Here is a 25894-nt window from a genome sequence, read left to right as displayed (position 1 = left end):
GCTATAGACTTTGAGTACTATGCAGGCTGTAATTGTGAGCAAGATAAAGCATCCATAATTGAGGCACATGTGCTATGTCCAAAGGCAAGTTCAACGCTATGATGGATTTCAAATGGAGTAAAATGCTGCACAGTTTGATAATAATTATGAAGCAGTTCATAGGCATATTAGGAGTTATAACATGTGCAATCCATGTAGATAGAAAGAAAAAGAAATAGTGGTGAAAAAAAAGGAATTATGGAAAGAGATAAAAAAATAGATAAGTACTTCCAAGCAACCATAGGAGATAGGTTGTACAACTGCCACAAACACCAAGAACGATAGGCCCTACAGTGGCTAATGCTGAACTGCCACTATTTGTTTTCGTGGCATTTACACAACTTTATAGTGGCAGTTTTCTGTCAAAAAAGAAAAAGAAAAAAGAAGAATATGTCAAAAAAGTTTATAGCGGCAATTTTGACAGCCAAAAAAAGAATCTGTCAAAAAAGTTTATAGCGGCAATTTTGACTGCACTATAGATCCTTTTTTGTGGTTGTGAAAATATAACGAAAACATCTTCCAAAGGAAGCACAAGAGGGACCAAACCTTATCCAAAGGAAGAAGAACCACGTAAATTATGGGTGCATTTGTGTGTTGCAGACTATGCCATCTTTTGTGAGAAAAACTATCCTTGCATTTGCTTTGCATTTCTACCAAAACACTTAGTTTTTCCCAGCACACAAACACACCCTAAATCACCTTTCTTTTTATTTGATAAGTGTTCACATTATATATATTAACCCGGCCGGCAGCCACTCACATTGGCATTACTCGAGAATAGAGGTGTCAATGGGTCGGGTTTGGTTCAGACCCAGGTGAAACCAGATTTGGACCAGATTTTTGGGTATGGTATCGGGTCCACTAAAAGAAAAAACATATCCAGACCCGATAAGTTCAACATAAACCAAACTCAGACTATACCTGGTAAAACCATATTTTTTTATCATTTTTGCAATGAAAAATTGTGAGTTTTAATCGAAACTCAGGTCGGGTCCGGGTCTGGTATAAAATTTCACAAACTATACCCTGATCCATGTATTAATCAGACCTTCGGGTATTAATCGGGTTTTCTTATTTATCACCATACCTGGACCCTATAAGGTTTGGTTCTGGTAAACCAGGCCCGTTGACACCCATACTCCAGATGGGTGCTGGCGCTGCAGCATAAAAATCAAGGTTGTTAAATGCGATGAGGCAAAGCGAGGCATTGAGCCTGCGCTTCGCCTCTGAGGCGTACGCCTCAGGTACTGAGGCGTACGCCTCTCACAACTAGTATGGAATTGAAGCGGTGGGAGGGGAGGCAGTAAGAGAAGGACCATGCGCCCAGCTGGTACGGAAGCGAGGGATATGCCAGTCGTCCGGTGGTCGGAGAAGACTGAGCAGCAGCTGCAACACAGCAACTCCGGTGGTCGGTGGTCACAACTGGTCGGAGGTTGATGAGGGGCGCATCACAGCAACGCCTCAGTACCTTGAGCGTGCGCCTCGCCTCTGAGGCGTACGCTTCTTCACAACACTGATAAAAATCACCCTCATTTTTTTTAGGTTTTTAACATGTTATGTTATTGGAATGTCTTCTAGCCCTGTTGCCAGCCTGGTCTAGCTTGTAAATAATAGATTATCTAATCTCGAAATTAGTTGCATTCATCCCCTATGTCATCGCTATCTTCATATTTCACTTTGGGTTTTCCGTGATTCATGCTGTTTTCATCAAATCCCACTTCATTGAAAACCAACATTTAAGTCACAGAAATTTAACTTGTGCTCCAGATTTTTTGGTGGTTCAAAAATCAACAGTTGACAAAACACAGAATTTAATGATTTAAAAAAATTATATATTTGATCAAAAAAATGCCATTCGAGAATGATTCTTATGAAACCCACTATGCTGAATTCGTCTGTACGGTCAGATTTGATCACAACAACTTCCATCATGAGATTTAAAGGGGGTGTGAAGACGGGGGATAACATAGTGGATGAGTGAAACCTAAACCCTTGACCCATGCCCGCTCCAAAGTGGGCTTAGTCGGCTTCATCTTGAGTGACTCGATGCCCACCATTCAGAAAATTATAACAGTTGAGAGAGGGAGAGAGAGAGAGAGAGAGAGAGAGAGAGAGAGAGAGAGAGAGTTATGAAATCTCAAAGAAGGGACTAAAATGATGCACTTGTTAAATATCATATCATGAAGTGACCAATGAAGGGACTAAAATGTTGTACTTGTTAAATATCATATCATGAAGTGACCTAAATTTTCATAAGGTGATGTGCCACATGAATACTCATAGACATGCCTTTTGTTTCCTCGGTGCCTAGGAAATGAAAAACAAAATCACACTTATGCACGAGGTGATCTCCACAACAGAATGGTCTTGGCTTATCACATTACCGAGTCTTTTTTTTTTTTTATTTGTGGCACCCGCGAGTGGAGGACTACTGGCCGGCCTCACACCAACCACAGTCCAAAAGAAAAGCTTGTCGTAGTATGCCAGCATGGGCCCACCATGCAACGCCCTATGTTCTCTTCCACCGGCAACAAAACTTGTGGCTGCTTCCACACATTCCAAAGCCCTTGATTCGTTGATTGTCTAGGAATCTCTTTCTTTTTTATCCCAAAAGCACATGTTTGGATAAGGCGAGTGGCAGTTCTATCCTTCACGAACCAAAGTAAACGGACCAAGCAACCAAACCGGGTCCAGTCGCTCTTGATCCGAACCCAGAGCCACCTGACTCGAGCCATCCACGTCCCCCCGGATCCGTTCAATTCATTGAGCAAAATTCAAAAAAAGCTAAAAAAGAAACACGATTGCCGAAGATCGCCGTACGATGTATCACCGAGGGAACGAACCCGAACCGGATTTGCTTCGAGAGCGACGCCCCGTAACGCCGGAATGTTCGTTTTAGAAATTGCCCCGAACGGTTCGACGGCGACGATTTCCGGCGGATCGCCGATTTAGGTTTTCGTTCGTACCAACGGAAAGTCGGACGTTTAAGATACACACACATATAAGGAAAAACCCAAGAGAGAGAGAGAGAGTGAGAGTCGTGCGGGAGAACTGAGAAGCCAGTCTTGAGCAGCGAGCGTTCCTCTCTCTCGACTTCCCTATTCGGCTCTTCTTATCTGCCGTCCGCCACCATGTCGATCTTTTGTCTCGGGTGAGTGGCTGCCGGAAGTTTGCCCGGCGTCCTTCTCGCTCGCTAGCTCTGCCGGAACTCGGGGATTCTATCGGTTGGGGGTTTGCTTAGGGTTTTATGGCTTCGGAGGATGTCGTTCAGAGCAAGGAATCGGCGGTGTCGACCATTGTGAATTTGGCGGAGGAGGCGAAGCTCGCCAGCGAGGGAGTGAAGGCGCCCAGTCACGCCATCCTCAGCGTCTGCAAATCGCTCGTCGCTGGCGGTGTAGCTGGTGGAGTGTGAGTCCCTCGTCTCTACCCCCTTCCTCCTTTCCTTTTGTATTCTTTTCTCCTCGATTCCCCGTTGGCGATCAAGGGATTGATTTCTTGGTTTTCTCCCGACTCTGATCCGGTGCAGACACACAGCGATCGCTTAGAGTTAAGTTCTTGATTTCTTGACAGAATTATATTCTCCTTTCTTCTTCTTCTTCTTCTTCTTCTTTTCCTTGTTGGGTGCTGTGAATTGCTCTGTATCCCTTTTTATGCACTTCTTCTTTCTAACTTCGTGTCATTGTTTCTGCAATTTATCCCTAGTTGTTTTACGCCGTTTCCTGGTTTTCATTCCAACGCTTCCAAATTCTTGCATCGTATTTCATTTTTTTCCCTATATCGACAAGGGAATTCGTGTTGATTAGTCAAATGTGCCGTCGCTATCTCTTTTCGTTATTTCCGTTCCTTTCCGGTGTGCCGAGGAAGGGGAAAGATAAGAATGGAAAATCTGCCCTTGTTTGTGGAACTTGTTGTTTGCTTCAGGAAAGGAGGAGCTGCAACAAGCCGCATATGTTTATGCCGTGTTCCTTATAATTCTTAGCTATCTTTTTGGTTTAATCTATGCTAAAAAACAGTGATCCTCAAGATAAGATAAAAAAATAAGAGACTAGGTTTGATATGGGAATAACGTGACTAAATGTTGTTAATGATAGCTACTATGGTTGTCTTATGCCTGATTTCATTTCTTCTTCTTTTCGAGATGTTATTTATCGTTCTCTATAACCTCCTATTTAAAGGAGGCAATCCGCCTTTTGTAACGTGTGCTTTTTTCTGAATCTGAATAAAGAATCTCAGTAAGGCCGTGGACGTAGGCAACTCTTGCAGAACCATGTAAAATCCCTGTTCGGTGTGATTGTTTTTTTCTCTCCTCTTCTTGTCTGTTTCTTCGATCCATCAATAGCGCGATCTATGTGCTGTATAGTTGCCCAACAATCGTATTTCTATTTGTTGATTTCTTACATTCTTCTCCATAAAATCTGTAAATCTGTTGATCAAGCATAAGCTGCTCTTATAATGTCAATGTTTCTTGTTTATCAGCATTTTTTTTGCTTTGATAGTTTGATTGCTTTTGTGATTTCACTTTTTCATTGATTGAAATATGTGGGAAAGGATCGTTTCAATACCTGTATGGACCTACAGTGAACATTTCATTTGTATTGAAATCATGATATTCTTATAAAAAACATCTAATTCTTGGATATTTCTTTTTTATTTTCTGGTTATACTTTGATTGTCTTGACTCAATTTTTTATATGCTAATATGCCTCATAAAATACCTTCTTAATCCTGGAAATTTGTGATTATTGCCACACATGCATTGTATTAATTTTCCAGAGATCAAAATGATAGAAAACAGGATAACTACCTATGGTTGAATGTAAAACATTGTTCGCTTTGGAACTCTTTTTTTTTTTTGGAAAGGCAAGCTGGGGTTAGGCAGAACCCTACCAGCTATACAACTATACCTTGGGGTTTAAACCTGCAATGTCCCAACACAAGGTGACGTGCACCAGCTGCTCCTACCAGACAAGCGGAGCCCCCGTCGGTTGTTTGCTTTGGAACTTGATGATATTTAAACTTTACTAGCTTACAAGTTAGATGGACAAAAGGTAGGTTGTGTATTGCTTCTAGAAGAACTTACTTTAGTTTCTACATAGAACCATCACTGGATGGCAAATAACAAGAAAATGTACTTTAGTTACTGGATTTACTTAATAATAGAACAAATAAATTGCATAAGGAGAGAAATGGTAAAAGATAAAAAGGAAGCAAAAAGAACTAAAACCTATAGGATCTCGTATTGGAAGGGTCTAAGATACATATTGTATCGTGTTGCTGGATATGGCAATAACTTCAATTACTGCTGCCTAAAGATCATGCCATCAAAGTGTATTTACAAAAATACTCCAGTGAAACAACACCATGATATAGGAACAATTGGTTGAAGATATGGATCCTTTGCATTTTTACTAATCCTAGTGTTTTTAAACTTTCATAACAAAAAATTTGGCCATCTCCCAAATATGGTAGAAATCTCCTAATGTTCACAGTGACAAATCCTCAAGTACATATTACCATAGATTTACTAATTACTAATATAGATCTAGAGGAAAAAGTGTACCCCAAACTCTACCATAACTATGATGATAGCCTCAAAATTCCTGAAAGCCTGTCATTACCCAAGGGGATTTTCAGAGCTGCATATTGGGAGGTGTTGAAGAGCAAAGTTGGAGGTTAGCTGCAAAAGTTGAATGCTGATTACCACCTACCTTTGGTGGGTCAGACAGTTCTGCTAAAGCTCCCAGTATCCCTGTAAATATCTTCATGTTTCCCAAAAAGGTTGCTAGAAGTATTAGAAGACCTATGGTGGATTTCCTGTCGAAGGGCAGGAGGGAAGGAAAAGTTACATATTGGGTCTCTTGGCAAAAGGTTTTAAAACTACTTGGCTTGGGGTATTGGAATTAGTAAGTTGATGCTAATTAATAAAGCTCTTGTTCTGAATAGATGGTGGCTGCTATTTCAAAAAAAAACTGATGGTTGTTAGCTAAGAAAAATACAAGTTAATGCCTTAATGGGTTGCCTGACAAATGTGATGTTGGTGCAAACTTGTAGCTAAGATCTTTGCATGGGTGCTATCCCTTTGATGTGCTGCTACAACCTGGTTTTTAATGAAGAAGGGGTTTTATCTACCGAGTGTGTGGTTTTTGTCTAAGGGCTGCTAGAGAGTTGTATGGCAATATTCATTTTTCTTTTTAATGCTGGAAAATCTTGGCTGTGCACACCGGGATTTTCCTCTCATAGACCAGTTTCAGATCATTAATCTTGTCATCTTATATCAGAGAAAAGGGGTAAGATGGTGATATATTTGGACAAGGTGGTTGTTTTCAGCATGGTGGTATACATGGAAAGAATGAAATTGTACAGTTTTTAAAGGAACTTGAAATGATGTCCTCATTCTCCATGGCATATTCAGAATTTGATTTTCTTAAATGCTAAAATCAAATGGTCCAGTGAGGATCTCAGTTAAATTGTTAGTAACATAACTGAGTCTATAAGTGGACCAATTGCTAGTCAGCCTTTTAGCCATAGAGGTTTTTAACATTATTGCTTCATTCTCAATAGGAAGCAGTATCCATGCAAATATGTTTCTCTAGTAAGATCTGTAAAAGGAAAGAGATTTGATGTGAAGATTGTGAATTTTGGTGTCTTCTACATTTTTATTAAATGATTGATCTGGAGATGCTCAGATTTCAATAGTTGGTGACTGATCGAGACTTGTCAATCTGATATATAGTATGCAAGGATAATAGTGAAAGTGAACAAAATAACCATAGGAAGCAAACAACAAACAAATATGTTACGGTCAGAGCTTAATGCAATTAAAACAAGAAAAAGTTCTGTGACGTGGACAAACTCAATTCACCTGCATATAGTTGATATCACAAGACCCATAACAACACTGGACATGAGACTTGAAGCACTTCATGAATGTGGTCATAGATGTCTTCAGTTCAATCAACACTGTAAGTTCATTTTATTTTTCGCGTGTAATCTTGCTATATTCTTCTTAGTTGATTATTTTTCTTCTTTAACTTGCCACATGAATAATTTTATTTGTATTTTGTTGGTTTACCAGATTATTGAAATGGTAGCAGAGTTTTTGCGTTTTTGGAATTTAGAGCCTACATGCATATACTTGTGTTAGAGTATAATATAACATCTATTCCTCAAAAAAAAAAACCTATTAATTTTTATGTCTACTCCTTTAATTTGTAAATGATTTGAAACTTGAAATGGTCACCCATTTTGGCTATATTCTCATATTGAAACTTGAGCCTCATATTGATTTGAAACTTGAGTCAAATGGTTCCAGTTCTATTGCTTTAATTTTTGATTGAATTTCAAATGATGATGATTGGATCTCATGACAGGTCACGAACTGCTGTTGCACCATTAGAGCGTTTGAAAATTTTGCTCCAGGTACTGTTTGCAATTACATATAATTAGCTATTTTAAGTATTTTTTTTAAACTTATACCTGCCTTACCCTGTTACATGGTCTTTGAAACATTTTATTTGTGATCACATTCTTGAAATGTCTACCTAATAAACTGAAATTATTTGAATAATGCAAAATTTGTAAAATTTTTTTAGAAGATCTAGGTTGTCTACATTTGTTAATAGTAATTTTATGCACTAATATATGCGTAAATGTGATTTTGAGAATTAAGAGTCGTGGCAGGACATACATTGCCATAGCTTTGTGTCAACTGCTTTGCATGCAAATCTCTCTCTCTCTCTCTCTCTCTATCTATCTACATACATACCTACATACAGACATGCATAGATACATACATACATAGAAAGTTGAATTAGAAAAGATTCTTGAAGCACATGCAACCTTATAGCAAACAAAGGATGACAGACCCTTGTTTGACAGGGTTTCACCAATGCTTGGATAGTTGGATGTAAGATTGTGAACCCCCGTGGGGTTTGCTTGGGTGCAAGATTGACAGGGTTTCAACAGAACTTGGGTGTAAGATTGTGAAACCGATGGGGTTGTCCATGCAGGTTAGTTGATCCATGCATAAACCATGTAATTTAAATGGGCAAGATTTACTAGCTTATGCCTGTTACTGTGGTTAAATTTCTATGTTCTCACCCCAGTAAAAGTTGAAAATTTTGAGATAAGGGTTATTGTCTTGTTTCAGTATAAGTTCAAGAGGGACAAAATGGCCTCTTGATTGAGGTAGATCCATTAACGATTTGGACCGCTTGAGTGAGGTTTGCATCTATTAGAGTAGCAAATGAACACATCTTGTTTCAACTGGACAAAACTTTCAAACTGCTCATCAGATTTCAGTGATTTTGTTCCATTGAAGAGCTTATTTTGAGTGCATTGCTTGTCCAATGAAGTCAGTTTACCACTGTCAGAAGTTATTTAGTAGTCACTTGGGCCAACCAAAGTTCGACCCATTATTACTAACCATATTGCCCCGTTTGAGTGGGGTTTGAAGTTGACCCAAAATACAAAAACTTGATGCATTTCAGAAGTTGAGTCCTAATGCTTACTTGATTAATTTATAAAACAAAACTTACTTGATTTGATAAGTGCCCCTTCTTTTAACTAGTGGAAGTGTCCTACTCTAATTAGAAAAGGATAGTCCATCTTAATCAAGAAAGAGGACATCCTACAAACATAAATAGAATTATTTGTATCTTAGAGACTATATTTGGTATGTTGAGGGTTTGACTTTGAAAATTTTCTAATATCCTTTAAGTTATTTTTCTTCATTATTGTTTATATATTATTGTTTATAAGTTATTTTTCTTCATTATTTCATAATATCCTTAAGTTTTTTGGACCATATCTAGACCCAATATAACAACAAAAAGGAGGTTTAAATTTTTTGATTGCATCAAAACCAAGTTGAGAAAAAATATCCCTTTTTTCAAGAAAAAATTGAAAGTATTTCCCATTTCTACTGGATTGAATTCCATCATTTTCCACCAATTGGAGCTCTCTTTCTATACTAAAAGATTGCAAAAAGGTAATTTAAATAATGGAAAATTCCAAACAAAAATCATTTATATTATGTTTGAAATTTTGTTCTTTATGTTTTGTGGTGATTTATGTTGAAATTTGGACTTGAGATTTCATCAAGACCTGTGAATGGGTTGTCTTCCTTTTCTCTTTTAGAAACAGAAGGGTTCAGTTTTAGAATGATGTTACCTTAAAGCATTCAAGGCATCGGATTAGGACCTTTTTGGTAAAGAAACATTCAACAACATTTGGAGAAGAAAATGTGGCAATTAATCAACCGTTTGGAGTATATGTAAGGCCATATTAGCTAGAGAATAACGCTTGGAGGCTATACAGAAGAAGCTAGGGAAGTGAGGGGTAAATGTCTAAGTGATCTGTGAGAATATGTTGTTTGTTGCCAGAACACTTTGGTGAGCCCAAGGACATGACAAAAAGGACACAAGACACACCATTCTTCTGCGATTTTCCACTAGGAATAAGTATGTAAGAGAACACAACACAATAATATAAAGTAGCGTCCCTTTGACATAGCTGTGACATAGGATAAAAGCCTGCCATGGGCTTGAGGATTGTGTATAAGGGAAAATAGGTTCCTGAATAATGATGAAGCTATTTGCATCTAGTGCATGAGTGACAATCACAAATGATCTATTTGGGTGCGTTATAGATGTAGCTATGGAGGTGTACATGAAAGGTTGACAAACTTGACATATAAAATATGAGAGCTTGGTTTAAGGATTATAAACACACTTCCTTTAGCATAGATTCATAACCATAGTGATAAAAAGCCAAAAACTCACGAGAAATTGAAAATGTTTTCAAAATCTTGTGTTTTTTGGAAAAATCTTGGCAATAAAAAATAAATTAGAAATATAAAAAATATTTTTTTTTATAAAAAATATACATAAAAATATTTAAAAATAAAAACCGTTGTTTTCCATGATAAATAGCTGATAAAAACATAAATATCGCTTTTTAAAATGCAATATTTATGTTTTTGACAAAAAGCTTGCGAGAAATTGAAACTATCGCTAGAAATAACCGTGTTTAACTTTCGGGTAATTTCTCGCGATATTTTCGTGAGATATTCATAAATCTCGTTAGATTTGTCACTATGTTCATAACAACTGCATGAAGAAGGTGCATCATGTGAGATTCAGTGTTTTCATTTACAACCTGCTTTGACAATTTAATTCTCATTGCTGATGACCCAATTTTTTTTTCTTTTAATAGTGTAACTGATCAAAGCAGTTTTTGTTCTCAATATCTCTATTTGGGTTAATAATTCTTGCATGTCATACTCTAAATATTCAGCCCATATGTTGTATCTAGTTGTTAGTACAATTAAGTGCGTTAATGGCCAACCAACCGTTGCAAAGGACCAACATAATTTAGATGACTGTTGCATGAAGCAGTTCCTTTCCGTCAAGAAACTCTGTTTCTGTCTTCCTCCTAAAAACTAGCTTTAGTAAGATATTTCATGTGGTAGAATTCTTCCTCATTCATTTACCTTGAGATAATAGGATATGAGAGAAATAGCATGACTTAACTAGTGTATGTATACATCATAGTCACCTATATCGTTCAAGGTAATTTCTCGGCAAGGGTTTTTCTTGATGATATTTTCAAAAAGTGATTTTCTTAAGAAAGTATCAGAAGCTTTAAAAATTAAAAAAATATGAATAATAAAAAAGACGAGTAGTAGGTTTTGTAGTATTTTTCTTACAAACATATAAAGAAACAACTAGAAAAGCTTTTAAAATATAAAAGTTATTAAATAATATGTAATCTCCTATACTAACTAGGAATTAGTCTTTCTTTTATTTTAGTTAGTATAGTTTAGTTAGGATAACTTTTTCTACTTTTTATTTTTTCATTTTTGACACTTATAAACCTTTTTGACTAAAGTAAAAAAGGTAGAGAGACGATGGACTCCCAACTGCTCTATTTAGAGCCATTGGGAGCCCAACAACTCCCTCCCCTTAGCTCTTATTTCATGTATAAATATGGGGCAAGTTACCCTTACAATGTATTATTCACACTCGGGTATTGGAGTTGAACCTTTGTGGTTCTTTTTGTGTAATCTTTTTAAGACTATTTGTAGTCTTATTTGATGGTGATACCTAATCTTACAAAAGCAACAAAAAAAGATACTTAAATGTATAAAAATATAGGTTTTTGAATATATCGAGAAAATCTAAAGAAAATATTCACAATATTTTAAGTTCTGGTGATATTTTGAAAATATCAAGAATATCTCGAGAAAATATTGACTGACCTTGAAATACCGATAATATTGCAATATTTTAAAAGATCTAGATTTGCTAAGAAATCCACTTTCTATGAAATTACTCCTACACTTATACAGGATATGCTAGAGAAATAATGGAAATACCCTAGATTCTATTTTAGATCCGATCCATATGAAAAAAGTAAAAAAAACATATCCAAAATGCCAAAATCCAAATTGAACAATAACATTAATTCCAAATAATAAAAATCAGATCCAAGTGGATCCCAGACCCGACACATCCTGATGCATCTAGCTTTGCTTGCGTTTCTTCCAATTACTCTTGTCCTGAGGAAATCATTGAATAAATTCAACTTCTTCAACAAGGAACTCTGATGTGGGCAGACCAGTTGGATCTGGCAATGATAAGATTCAATCCATGGAAGATCCAAGTAGAAATAGTATGTGGACCCTGTTTCTCTTGAGAGGCTGGTTTGGAAGAATACCAAATGAATCCACGAGAGTATATGGGCCAAGCTAAAAGGATCCATCTTCATATGCTTTTGTATCCATATATGATTAATTGGATCAAAGTTAAACATAATCAGATCTAGATGGACTTGGATAGGGGAGGGGAGGGGAGGGGAGGGGGGGGTGTCAAACGGGTAGGATAACCTTTGAAAATGGGTTAGGTTTAAATTTGGTTTGAGTTGGGGTGATCCAAAAAGATTTAATAAGGTATTAAGGTTTAAACAAATCTAATTCGGTGGGTCTTCAGACCATTAAAGGTCCAGAATGGTAGTATAAAGGTTAAATGGGGTTTGGGGGTTAAATCAAGAGGGAACCAATTTGTAGTCTGCAAATCAGTTCCCTGGGCTGGCATAAGGGCAACATTGGTGGGTAAAAGGATTAAAGGAGGATGGCTGAATCAATTCGTATACGAACCAGTTCAAAAGCAGAGTCTCATCATGAGCTCTCTCACGATGGGAGGAAACAGGGTGTGCAATGAAATGGTGGTTAGGGTTTTGCAACCCACCACTGTGCCCTCCAAATGGAGGACACCCAAGGTGGTTACTGGCTGCTATTAGTGAGTGTTGCCAGTTTGAGATGGTCGGTGTCAACTCTCCTGCCGGATTCCAGCTAGCAGTTGCCCCATGGCTGTTAAATTGTAATTCATAAGACAATGTATTTTATAATATATATTTTATATATATAAAAGGAGATACATATACATATATATGTACATGTATCCATCTACTTATATATATAAAATATTTTTTTCTTGTATTAGCTGTAGGGGTATTTTAGTCATTTTACACATATTCATGTTGTTGAATATGATTGTAATTCTTCTTTTTAACTTTTTCTTATTTTTGTAACTTTTTCTTTTTACTTTATCTTTTTTTATGTACTATTTCTGTACACAGTCAGTAGCTGACTGTACAATGTACAACAGTCAGCCACTGACTGTTGTACACAGGTAAGAATAAGAGACGTTGGGCTGACTCCCAACGGCTCTAATTAGAGCTGTTGGGAATCAGCCCAACAACTCTTATGAGTTGCTAAAGCTTATAAATAAGGGCTGTAAGCCTATTGTAAAATAGAATTTCAATAAGGAGTTGTCTCCTTAAGCTTATAAACACTATGCATTTATTGCACTTCTTTTGTGGTGTAAAGCTTATAAACACTGTGCATTTATTGCATTCCTTTTGTGGTGTAAAGCTTATAAACACTATGCATTTATTTTGTGTCTTGAGTATTTGAATTATCAAGTTATTTGGAAACTTGATTGTTTGCAAAGATTCTTCACAATGGCTTGCTGGTTTGTTGGCTGCAAAATAGGAGAAGATATAAAGTGTGCAATGATATAGTGGTTAGGGTTTTGCAACCCACCACCGTCCCCCTCCAAATGGAGGACACACCCAAGGAGGTTACTGGCTGCTATTAGTGAGTGTTGCTGTTTAGAGATAGTCGGCGTTAACTCTCCTGCTGGATTCCAGCTAGCGGTTACCACATGGCTTGCTGGTTTGGTGGCTGCAAAGCAGGAGAAGAGAGAAAATTGGTTGGCAACCCTCTAGGGATATCGATCGGTGGTTGGTTCCCAATCTGCTGACGAAATGGTTGTGAACTGAAGAAGGGTACTAGGGTTCAAATGGGTTTGTTATGTTTGGTTTGAGGTTAATATGTACTTAAAACTAAATTAGGTGGGATAAAAGTAGTAGAGATCCAGTCTTGGTGAGAAAACCCAATTTCCAGACGTGGTTTAGACAAAAAATTTTGGTTGAATGTAGAAACAAACTGGTTTGTTACAAAAATGGATTTGGGTGGGTGGTTCACCACCCACAATGGAAAATGACCATTCTCCATTTTCATGTGGAGTTAATCAGACGTTGCCACTAGTCATGGATGGTTGACAGTGACCCCCTGGCCAGATTCTTGGCAGCAGTCTTCCCTAGGACCTGTTCAGATCTCTCTCTCTCTCTCTATATATATATATATATACTCATGAAAATCGAAATACCCATCAGGGGTGTTTCAATCTTTTTACTGTAATAGATGGGCTGACCACCTTTTTTTATTTCCTTTTTATTTTTTGTACTTTTTTTTTGGATTGATGGGGGCAGCTCCTGCTAGCTGTTGGACTCCCTTGTGTCTCTTTGTATTATAAATAGGCCTTCAAGGTCTTTGTATTCTTCACTCTTTAAAGAGCTTTCCTATGCAATAACAAGAATATTTTGACCCTTGTGAGCATGGCTTATTCAATCAAGTGCTATTCTTGATTGAAGTGTGTTCTTGCAAGCCCATAATTGACGTCTTTTGGATTTAATCCATTTCATTACATGGTATTAGAGCTTTGGTGTTCTTGAAGTATTATTCTAATAGTATCAAGAGGAAGATCGTGCTAGCGTCAAGAGGAGGGTCATGAGCTTGGTGAAATAACGAATCGTGGATGTAACGCCCCAAAAACTTAACCCAGAAACACTAGATTTTTTTTTGAGGAATCATTTTATAAATCATGGTTAAATGAATGGAGAGATACAGGTAAAAAGATCTTCAAACAATCAACACATTCTTTATTTCACTTCAGTTCATGAACTTTTACAAAAGTATGTTTACAAAGAAACGAATCACGGATGGCATATCGGTTACAAGATGGCCAGGGAACCAGTAGATAAAACAGATGTCGAAACCTGTCCTGTAACCGCTTGTGATGACTACTCAGGACCTGAAAATGTTAAAATAGAATAGGAATTAGACTACCACGTCTAAGCAGGAATTCTATACTGATAGTGCAAGTATATCGTGAATCGAGTGTGTGGTATGAGTGTCATGGTTGATCTTTAGTGTATATCAAGACATGTGAGCATTATGTAACAAAGATCTAAATTATGTATATGAGCAGGTGAGCAGTTATATAACAATAACAAGTATGCAACATTGATAAGCAGGTGAGCAGTTATATAACAATAACCAGTATGCAACATTGATAAGCAGGTGAACAGTTATATAACAATAACCAGTATGCAACATTGATAAGCAGGTGAGGTATGCCACAATCAATATAATGACATGTACATTTTTTTATAACAATTTAATTATCTTGTATCAACCAAGTTAAGAATTTTACTAATTTACAAGTTGATAATATAAAGCATTTGAAATACCACTTCCATAATCTCTCTAGTATCTCCACTAATTGTGACGCCTAACTCTTCTAACATGATGTTTAATTATCTTATCCTGTGGGTACACACGGGCACATGTGACCATCTCAGAAGAGAATGTTCGAGGGTAGATTATTTCAGGTAATTTATTAACCCGAACATTCTAACGGAGACTGAATCCCCAAGGGAGCGACCAATAGCCGAGAGAATCTCCCAAGGCCTCAACTCAAATCAGGGTGCACCCCTAACTTCTGCAGAAGATGTAGAACTACCACCTAGGACACATAGGTAGTCCTGGTCTCTAACTCCGAGGACGGGGACCCACGAGCCGCTTCCCGCTCGACACCAAACACAAGTCCTCGAAGTTTTGTACCACCCACCCTCTCCAAGGTAGGTCTCAACTTTGTAATTGGGTTTTATTAATTTATTTATTTTCCCGAAGTTTAGAACATTTCCACAACTGTCATAGCATTAACCCCATTCTTAGTAATACACACTCAAACATTGAGACCCAATTTCCTTGTCATGTGATATGTTCATTGTTCAACATAAATTAGACATGAGTACCCCTCATAGGTGGCTATCCTATAAGTATAACTCAATTTCTCTGTTAATAGAAATATCCTGTATCTTGAGAGTTTGTTAACAGAAATGTCAATTAAGCTACTCTGAAATTGCTGGTAATTTACATTATACTGACACATGTTCAATAAAAAAATGCAGTTGAACACTGAATTAGTGCAGAAATATAACCTTTCATACATAGATTGCAGTAGCTTATCGAACAAATTTTTCAAGCAAACAATTAGCACAATTAGCAAAGGTTACTTCTTTATCCAGATTTAATAATCAGTCATAACTACTTAAGATGAGAGGTAATAATGGCTCCACCTATACCAATACTCAGATCACTCAGGGACTGACATAATTCACTACATATGGCTAAAATAAACTGATGGAATTAGCCACTAAGGAATATGAAAAAAAACTAATTCTGGAACTACCCTTGCATGTCAACAGAGAATTAATATCTTCAGCAAATCAAAAATAAAGGATTCAGTACAACCATGCATAGAACAAAATATGTCGGAACAGTAGCAAACAATATGTGTTAACATGATGCCCATGCGACAAGTCAATCAAGAAGGATGTTGGCATAGTTTATAATATATATAATTATATATACATATACCTGTCACACAGCCCTGCCGATAATTGAAACTATTATTACTTTTGGATGCTAAAGAGCAACAGATGAAACGAAAGGAAAAATACATATATGGTGGCTTATCAATACCACTGATTACTCATCTGAAGTTAACTAAACAAGGAAACTTAACAATTATAGAATAAGATCGGATGCAAGAAAATGCTATTTACCCCAAATCAACCATGAGCAACAAAAATAAGTCTGACAGATAAAAAAACAAATCCTAATAAGAAAGTGCATAAGATTCAACCGAATGCCCAAATTATTAGAACTTAAAGATTTAAGGCTTAGTCAGTCAGCCCCTTTTTAATCTTTTTCTTTGATCGCGCCAAGAAAGGTAAACAAGAATCGACACTCCCAATCGAATTTGATTTGGGGATTAGGTATTGTCGTATTAGGGTAGATCAAACAGACCCCCAAATCGATTTGATTTGGGGATTTCTTGATTAGGGCTAGGCATAAAACCCTATTCTAAAACCCCAAGCCCCAACGTTGGATTTTCCAACAACCAAGAATCGTTTGGCAGCTCATACATGCCCCCCTAAATTGGGGTTTTCCTGGACCGATCCAACCCCAACTCGATTCCATCCATACCCAACACAATCAGGGATAGAAATCCTACCTTTCTTTTCCTGCGATGGATGGAGAAAAACAAGGCCGATGATCGAGCTCAGGTACCTCCAAGATCGCATTTCTTGCTGCACTTTGATGCTGTAAAGAAACGAGAATGAGAGGCGATAGGTGGGGAAAAAGAAATACAGAGGGAGAGGTGCATGAGAGCTCAATCCTCTCCACCTACCTCCTTGATAGTGGCGACCCTTCCCGCGTCTCCGATGCACTGGAAGATTTGGGTTACCGGACTGTAATCCCTCCCTTCCCCCGATCTCTGTTATACGCACCCTTAGGCAAGAATCGTGCCCCAGACACGATTCTTATACTTGGCTTTTAACAGAAAAAAGAAACGGGTCCGGGTCTGGGTCCGAACCCGATAACCCACCATACCGGATCCACTCCAAAGTGGATCCGGGTCTGTAATAAATTACAAACCCATTCAACCCGATAATTTTTTTAAAAGTGGATCCATTTACATAGGTTCGAAATGGCCCCACTTGAGCACATTCTTAGGTGGATCCATTTGGGTCCATGATGAATTCGACCCAACTCATACGATTCGTACACTATTGCCCACTCCATTTGGATCCAGTGAATGAATCCAAGACCCGAATATTCCTATTTTTCGTAGTTATTATAGTGGATCATTGCATCGGAAAGCACACTATATCTCAAACAAATCTTGTAGTCCTTTTCTCTCTCTGTCTACATACTCTCTCTCTCCTTTCTCCTTACTGTAAAGAAATGGAGAATGAAAGAGAAGTAATTGTCTAAATTCCCGTACGACTTAATGATACAAACTATGTGATGTGGGCATCCACAGTGATGTTGGACACCCTTTGGTTGATGGTATTGAAAGAGAGCCTAAACTCATTCTTACCAAAATTGAGAATGAAAAAGAAGTTTCTCTTCAAGGAGAAAAAATGTCTAAAGCCGTTTTCGATTATGAAAAGAAATGGAAAGAGTGGAGGATGGGCCATTCCAAGATAATTGGATGGCTCGTTAATAGTGTGGACATCCACAAGTGCTCTAGCTTAGCGCAATTTGATTTCGCTAGTGATGCATGAAAATATCTTAAAGACATGTATATCTTTAAAGATATTGCTCACATATGCAATGCTCAAAACAAAGTAAGGACTATGACTCAAGGAGAGATGAACATTAGGGAATATTACAATGCATTCTCTCCTTTGTGATGAATTGCCTCTTCTTGAGCCAAAATAGCATTGCCCACAAGATGTAGAATTCCGTGAAAACCAAATTAAAACACAACATTTCTACCAATTCATTAACGAGCTTAAGTCAGCTCTCCTTCATAGAGGTGGTGTACCAACCATAGTCGAAACTCTTGAGGAGTTAACTATAGAAGAAACCATCCGCCTCAAAAGATGAAGAATTCGTGCTTGCTATGTCAAAGCCTGGTAATTACACTAGGAGTTATAAACCTCCTCATTTTGTGAAAAATGAGAATGAGAGAAACTCAAATAACTATGAAAGAAGCGACAAAAGAAGTGATCATGAATACAAAAAGGTGACAAAATCATATGTTATCATTGTTATGAACCGGGACACATCAAGCCATTTGGTCTCAAAAGAAAGATCATAGAGATGATAAAAGGGTTGTTTCGGTGGGAACATTCTTTGAAAGGAATGATGTAGATGGCTCCAAATACATCAGCTCATTATCTTTGGCTCAACTAATGGAGGCACTACAATCAATGTTCAAAACTCAAGCTTCTTTCTTCTCGGTAGCGGCTGTATCCACAAGTGGTGACCCTTGGTAAGACTTCTTGGATCATTGACTCATGTGCCTCTTTTCATGACTCCAAATGAGTATATTATCCGAATGTCATACTAACCAAAATAATTCTTATGTTTCAACTGCCGACCAAACATCTTTAAAAATCAAAAGTTTTTGGGTGTTTAAAAATAACCAATCTTTCACATACCAAATATTAGAGTAGTACCAAAATTAAATTTAAATCTTTTATTTGTTTATCAAATTACAGATCATGGATGCAAAGTCTTGTTTTCATCTAATGATTGTTTAATACAAAATCTCTAGTCCGGGAAGCCGATTAGGCAAGGCTGTAGAAGATGATATCTCTATGTAATGGACAATCTTGAGTTATCAAAACATACCTTTTATAATTTTATGGAAAAAAAGATATAAAAAATTGGTACAAAAAACTAGGACATCCTAGTGTGTCCAAATTACACTTGTTTTCATTTCTTACAAGTTATAAAGAAAGAGATTTTGTTATTAAGATTGCATTCTCAGTAAAATAAAGTTTTTACCCTTTGGGCCAAGACATTTTATATCTAAAAATCCATTAGAGTAAGTGTATTCGGATGTGTGGGGACCAACTCCAGTTGTATCCAAAGAAGGTGTATCTTATTATGTTGTGTTTGTGGATGACTATAGTAGACACTCTTGGATATTTTTTCTTAAACAAAAATCAGAAGTATTTGATTGTTTTAAAAATTTTTATTGCTATATAAAGATTCAATTTAAAACAAATATTCAAATTTTTAGAACCGATTCCAGGGGAGAATTTGTGTCAAAAGAGTTCAAAAATTACCTTGGTCTACACTCCTCAACAAAATGGACTAGTTGAAAGGAAGCATAAACATATTATTGAGACCAATAGAACACTTCTTGTATCAATAAATGTTCCAAAAGGTTTTTGGGCTGAAGCCGCCCTTACGGCGGTTTATTTGATAAACAAAACGCCTTAAAAAAACATTTAAAATATCTCTCCTGTTGAAAAATTATTTAGAAGGTTAAGAATCTTTGCACGTAAATGTTTTGTCCTTACCAATAATAATGACAAACTTTCTCCAAAAGCAATTCATTGTGTTTTTTTAGGCTATAACGAAAATAAAAAAAGATATAGATGTTATAACATTGAAAGAAAAAAATTATATGTTTTACGAAATGTTACCTTTCTTGAAAACGAAAATGGTTTTAGCAAGGAAAAAATCCAAGAGATTTGTGACTATTCATTTTTTTTGACCTTGTCAACGAACATGAAAGGTGTGAAAACATTCATGATGTGCGTGAGAGTGAAAATGAAGACACTCATGATGCAAATGAGAATGTAAATGAGGGTCTTAATAATATAGACCTATTTTATAGTGACATACAAACCTAAACTGCATTATCTGAACAGTGTAATCTTCTCATTTTGGTTGATCATATCCAACAACTCAAGGATACAAGGTTGTATCTATTTTCAGTTCAAGAAAAGAAAAAAATTTTGGATGAATTTTTTATTTAGGTCTGGGGTCACTACAATCAACTTGTAGAATGATGTAGCTAATTGAACGTGGATTGAGTGATTTTTAGTTTGTTGGAAATATAAGATCTTTGGCTACAATATGAATTTTAAGTACATAATTTAATTTTCAAAATGTTGTGAAAATATTACTGTCAACACTTTGAAAGTTTTTTCTTTTATTTCACTCTTACTTTGAACCAAGGAATTTTGAGGAAGCTAAAAAATGTATAGAATGACAAGAAGCTATGCAAAATGAACTCACTGCTCTTAGGAAAGCAGAGACATGGGAATTCCAAACTCTACCTATTGGAAAGAAAACCATAAGCTGTCGTTGGGTATTTAAGGTTAAGACTAAAAGCGATGGATCTCTGGAGAGATACAAAGCTCGATTAGTTGCTAAAGGGTATAGTCAAGAGTATGAGATTGACTATGAAGAAACTTTTGCGCCCGTTGCTCGAATGGTAACTGTTCGCTGTCTCATCTCTGTTGCTTCTATCAACAAATGAAACATCTATCAAATTGATGTTAAGAATGCTTTTCTGAATGGTGATTGGAATGAAGAGGTTTACATGGATGCTCCACCTGGAATGGAGACTCCCAAAGGGAAGGTGCTTCGCCTTAGGAAAGCCCTTTATGTCTTAAAATAAGCTCTTAAGGCTTGGTATGATAGGTTTAACTCTGTAATGATAGAAAATGGTTTTTCATCTTGCTTTATGATACTGCTTTATTTGTTAAGAAATCTAATGCAGGGATTGTTATTTTACTTCTATATGTGGATGATATGTAAATCATAGGATAAAGGTTGGGTGGATGAAATAGAAAAGTGCTACTGGAGTGCTGTGCAATCGTAGAATGCCATTGCGGTTGAAGGGAAAGTTTTATAGGACGACTATTAGACGCGCTTTACTATATGGTACGGAATGTTGGGCTGCCAAGAGACATCATATTCAAAAAATGAGTGTAGCTGAGATGCGGATGCTTAGATGGATGTGTGGAAATACAATAAAAGATAAGATTCGGAACGAAGAGATACGTAAGAAGGTAGGTGTTGCACCCATTGAAAATAAGATGCGAGAGAATCGTTTACGGTGGTTTGGACATATTCGGCGAAGGCCTAATGATGCTCCAGTTAGAAGGTTGGAGAAATGGGAAAATATATTAGTTAAAAGAGGTCGGGGTAGGCCTAGGAAGACTTGGATGGAGATGATAGGAACGGATATGAATGCTTTGAACCTCACCGAGGACATGGCGTTGGATAGAAATGATTGGAGGAAAAGGATTCATGTGGAAGACCCAAAATGAATTTCTTTTTTGGTTCATATCGCTGACCCCAATTGTTTTGGGATGAAGGCATAGTTGTTGTTGTTGTTGTATGTGGATGATATGCTTATAACCGGAAGTGATTCTAAAGGGGTTAAAAGCATAAAATCAATTTTAAAGGATAAATTTGAAATGTCTGACTTGAGTGTTCTAACTTAGTTTTTGGGTATTGAAGTAGCTTGCTCTCATAGAGGATATTTTTCGTTTCAAACTAAGCTTGCGTCTGAGATTATTGATAGGTCAGGTATTACTGATGATAAGGTTTGTGAAACTCCTGCTATAGTAGGAGCTAAAATGAAGATTGATGATGGTGTTCTTCTCTTCGATTCTACTCCCTATAGATAGCTAGTAGGATCGTTAATGTATTTGAGTATTACAAGACCAGATATCTCACATGCAGTTCATACGGCAAGCCAGTTTCAACATGCACCAACCTTCGTTCACATGAGTGTATCTTACTCGTAAGATACATAAAGGGCACTCTAAATAAGGGAGTTTTCTTATCTTCTTCTTCTGATTTAAAATTAATTGCATATACTGATTTTGATTAGGGAGGTGACCCAAATAACCGTCACTCCACCACTGGTTTTTGTGTGTTCTTAGGAGATTCGCTGATTTCATGGAGATGTAAGAAACAACAAAATGTGTCTCTATCATCAACTGAAGCCGAATATCGTGCCATGACGACTACTACTATGGAAATTGTATGGATCCATCAGTTGCTGGAAGATATGGAGATCACAATAGAAGGGCCCACCAAGCTATGCAGTGACAACAAAAGTGCGATTTATATTGCTAAGAATCACACTTTTCATGAGCGGACTAAACACATAGAAATTGATTGTCATTATGTTCGTGAGGTGTATCTCAAAGGAGTCATTGACCTTCTATATGTCACATCAGAATATCAGTTGGTGAATTTCTTCACTAAAGCTTTGTGTGCTTCGCACTTCAACTTCCTTGTTAGCAAACTTTCGGTCATCCTGCCCTAAGTTTGAGGGGGGGGGTGTTAAATTATGTAATCAAATCATATAATGTTATATATATATAAAATATATATTTCTATTATTTAGCCGTAGGGGTAGTTTAGTCTTTTTCTCATTTTTGTGCATATTCATTTCTTGAATATGTATTGTATTTTTTCTCTTTTTTATTTTTCTCTTATTTTTCTTTTTTCTTTTTGTACCGTTTGTACTTTGTACCTTGGGGGGCCCACCACATAGTCGTTGGGCCCCTCCAACGACTATGTGGGAGCCCTTCCAAGCCCTATATAAAGGGCTCTCCTCGATTGTATGAGATTATAGCCCAAGCTTATGTTAGTGGAACTTATGACTTTTGGGTTCGTATTTGTGCATTTGTGAGTTTGTGTTGTGCATTGTGTGCACAAGTGTTTCAAGTATTCTTGTTGGGCGTTTGTATACACATTTATTTCCAAGAATATTGTAATATTGTTCGTAGTATCTTGTTTGAGATACTTTCACATGTATAAATCATGTCTAATGACCATACACTTTTATACATAATTAACATCTTACCATGAGGTTAAAAATCATCAAGAATGGATTATGGGGATGAGTGATGAATTAGAAGCTTTAGAAAATGCAAAAAACTGGAGAAATTCGAACATTATCTAAAGAAAGGAAAACTATAAGATGTAAATCGATCTACAAGATAAAAACTAAATAGGATGGGACATTGAAAAGATATAAAGCTAGGTTAGTAGCAAAGCGATACAGTCAAGAATATGAAATAGACTATGATGAGACGTTTGCTCCAGTCGCTCGAATGACCATTGTTAGAACTCTTATTTCTATATCATCAATTAAGAAATGACTTATTTTTCAAATGGACGTAAAAAATGCCTTTTTGAATGATAATCTGGATGAGGTTTACATGAATCCTCCACCAGGTTTGAATTTAGCATATGGGAAAATCTTTCGGTTACGAAAAACATTGTATGGTTTAAAACAAACTCTCAAAGCTTGGTATGATAGGTTCAGTAGTGTGATGATACAAATTTATTTTAAATTTTGTTTTACTCACACTACGTTATTTGTTAAGTCTTCTAATGCAGGAATGGTAATATTACTGCTTTTACGTAGATGATATGATAATCATGTTAGATTTTCACTGTTCAAGACCTTCTACACGTGAGAGCTGAGAAAGAGAGAGAGAGAGAGAAAGGGAGAGAGAAATTGCAGAGAAAACCGATACCCCCAATACGCAGGGTCGGCTGCTGTATATGCTACTTTATGTATTAACATTAGGGTACTAAAGTACCCTTATTACAATAAGATAATTTACAGAAACTGCCATTAATGAGTGTGTTAATGTAATGATCACGGGTCTGGATCTCCAGACCCGTGACCCGTAATAACAACACACTTCTTTTCACCCTCCCTCAAGTTGTGCATGGTCTTGAACCATGAACAACTTGCCTTTTAACATCCAAAATCTGTCTTTTGTCAATCCTTTTGTAAATATATCCGCTACTTGATCTGTAGTTCGAACAAATTCAGGCTCAATCTCTTTCTCTTCTACCTTTTGTCTCACAAAATGCTGATCTATTTCAATATGTTTGGCACGACTGTGATGGATTGGATTAAAAGACATACTAATGGCACTCTGGTTGTCACACAGAAGAAGTGATCGAGAGATCGATTCTCCTACTTCTGTCAGTAAGTGTCTAATCCAAGTAGCCTCAGCAGTGGCGGCTGCCATTGACCTATATTCAACCTCTGTACTGGATCTGGCAACAACCTTTTGTTTCTTACTACTCCAAGAAATCAAATTCATCCCAACAAACACACAATAACCGGATATTGATCTGCGTTCATCTGGATCTCCTGCCCAGTCCGCATCAGAATAAACAGTGATCTCATGTGCATTTTGCCCATTTGTCTTTCGCTTATATGTGAGACCATCCCCAACCGTTCCCTTCAGATATCGAAGTATCCGTTTAATTGCTTCCATATGCCCTTCACATGGGGCATGCATAAACTGAGAAACTTGATTCACCGAGTAGACTATATCAGGGCGAGTAAAAGTGAGGTATTGTAACATACCCACTATGCTACGGTACTGTGTGGGATTATCAAGTGGATCTCCATCTTGAGAACTAAGCTTTTGATGAAGAACGCTAGGAGTGCTCAAGGGCCTGCAGTCTTTCATACCCGCCTTATTGAGAACATCAATGGTATACTTATGTTGAGTGAGAGTCATCTCTTCAGAAGTACTGTCGACTTCAACTCCGAGAAAGTATCGTAGTTTGCCAAGGTCCTTCATTTTAAACCTCTGATTCAAGAGATGTTTGACTTTTTCAATATGCTCATTGGAATTACCAGTGAGGATGATATCATCTACATATATCAACAACAGAGTAATTGTGTCTTGGTTCTTGAATATAAATAAGGAGTGGTCAAGAAGAGATCTCTTAAAACCATATTTTTGGATTTCAAGAGAAAAGCTGTCGAACCAAGATCAAGATGCCTGCTTCAATCCATATATCGCCCTTTTTAGTCTGCAGACATATTTTGTAGGATGACCTTCTGCGTAACCAGTGGGTTGTTCCATGTATACTTCTTCTCTCAAATCTCCATGAAGAAAGGCATTCTTCACATCAAGTTGGCTAATAGTCCATTGATGTTCATGTAATGAAAAGAGGCGGAAGCACCAATAGAGCAAAAGTCACTCTTTAAGAGTGACTACAAGAGCCAAGAACACAAACACCAAATGTGCACACACAAAACCTCACAAATATCGGAAATGACTTAAAGTCATAAGTTGGATTTATTGAAGAAAGAGAGAGAGGGGTGTAAAAACCCATACATTTAAGAGGGGAAGACCTCCTCTATTTATAGAGGAGGGAAGCAATAAAAGGAACCACAAGGGGGGCTCCCTTGTAGTCGTTGGGAGCCCCAACGGTCAGAAATCTGACCGTTGGAGCCCCAACGACTACAAGTGTGGGCCCCCCTTGTGGTCATTACAAAAAGGAAAAAAATAAAGAAAAAAAGAAAAAGGAAAAAAGGGAAAAGAGAAAAATAAAAAGGAAAAATATACATATGTGGTTTTACAAGAATACCCCTATCGGGTATTTATCTAAATGAGAAATAATATATATATATATACTTATATATATACGAATGTATATATATAAGTATATATATATATATATATTTTAACAGTTCAATAGCTAGAGAAAGTATGACTCTGATTGTCCCCATCCTCACCACTGGACTAAAGGTTTCATCATAATCCTGTCCTTGCTCCTGTGTAAATCCTTTGGCTACAAGTCTCGCCTTGTATCGCTCTATAGTCCCATCTGGTTTATACTTTATTTTGTACACCCATTTCGAACCAACAACGTTTCTGTCAGGTGGTCTTGATACGACATCCCACGTACCACATTCATGTAGAGCTTCCATCTCTTCATTCATTGCTTCAATCCATCTTCTGGAATTTGATGCTTGAGAGAACGTTGCGGGTTCATCTTCTTTATTCAAGGCTGTTAGAAAGAGTTGAAAATCTAATGAGAAATTTTCATAACTGACCCACC

The 25894-nt window shown here is 37.0% G+C and overlaps 1 protein-coding gene across 1 annotated transcript in view; it reads left to right on the top strand.

Moving 5' to 3' along the window:
• The first annotated feature begins 2922 nt into the window (after nt 1–2922).
• Nucleotides 2923–25894, top strand: part of LOC149820051 (mitochondrial adenine nucleotide transporter ADNT1) — a 68326-nt gene continuing 45354 nt past the window's right edge. The window contains exons 1-2 of the mRNA XM_089982235.1: nt 2923–3447; nt 7410–7458. Of these exons, the coding sequence (XP_089838361.1) occupies nt 3287–3447; nt 7410–7458 (210 nt within the window). The 5' untranslated portion in view covers nt 2923–3286. The remainder of the gene's footprint in view (nt 3448–7409; nt 7459–25894) is intronic.

Source organism: Nuphar pumila, chromosome 12 (genome assembly GCF_984573655.1).
Source record: "Nuphar pumila chromosome 12, dmNupPumi1.hap1.1, whole genome shotgun sequence".
Taxonomy (NCBI): domain Eukaryota; kingdom Viridiplantae; phylum Streptophyta; class Magnoliopsida; order Nymphaeales; family Nymphaeaceae; genus Nuphar; species Nuphar pumila.
This window is presented reverse-complemented; position numbering and strand designations above follow the sequence as displayed.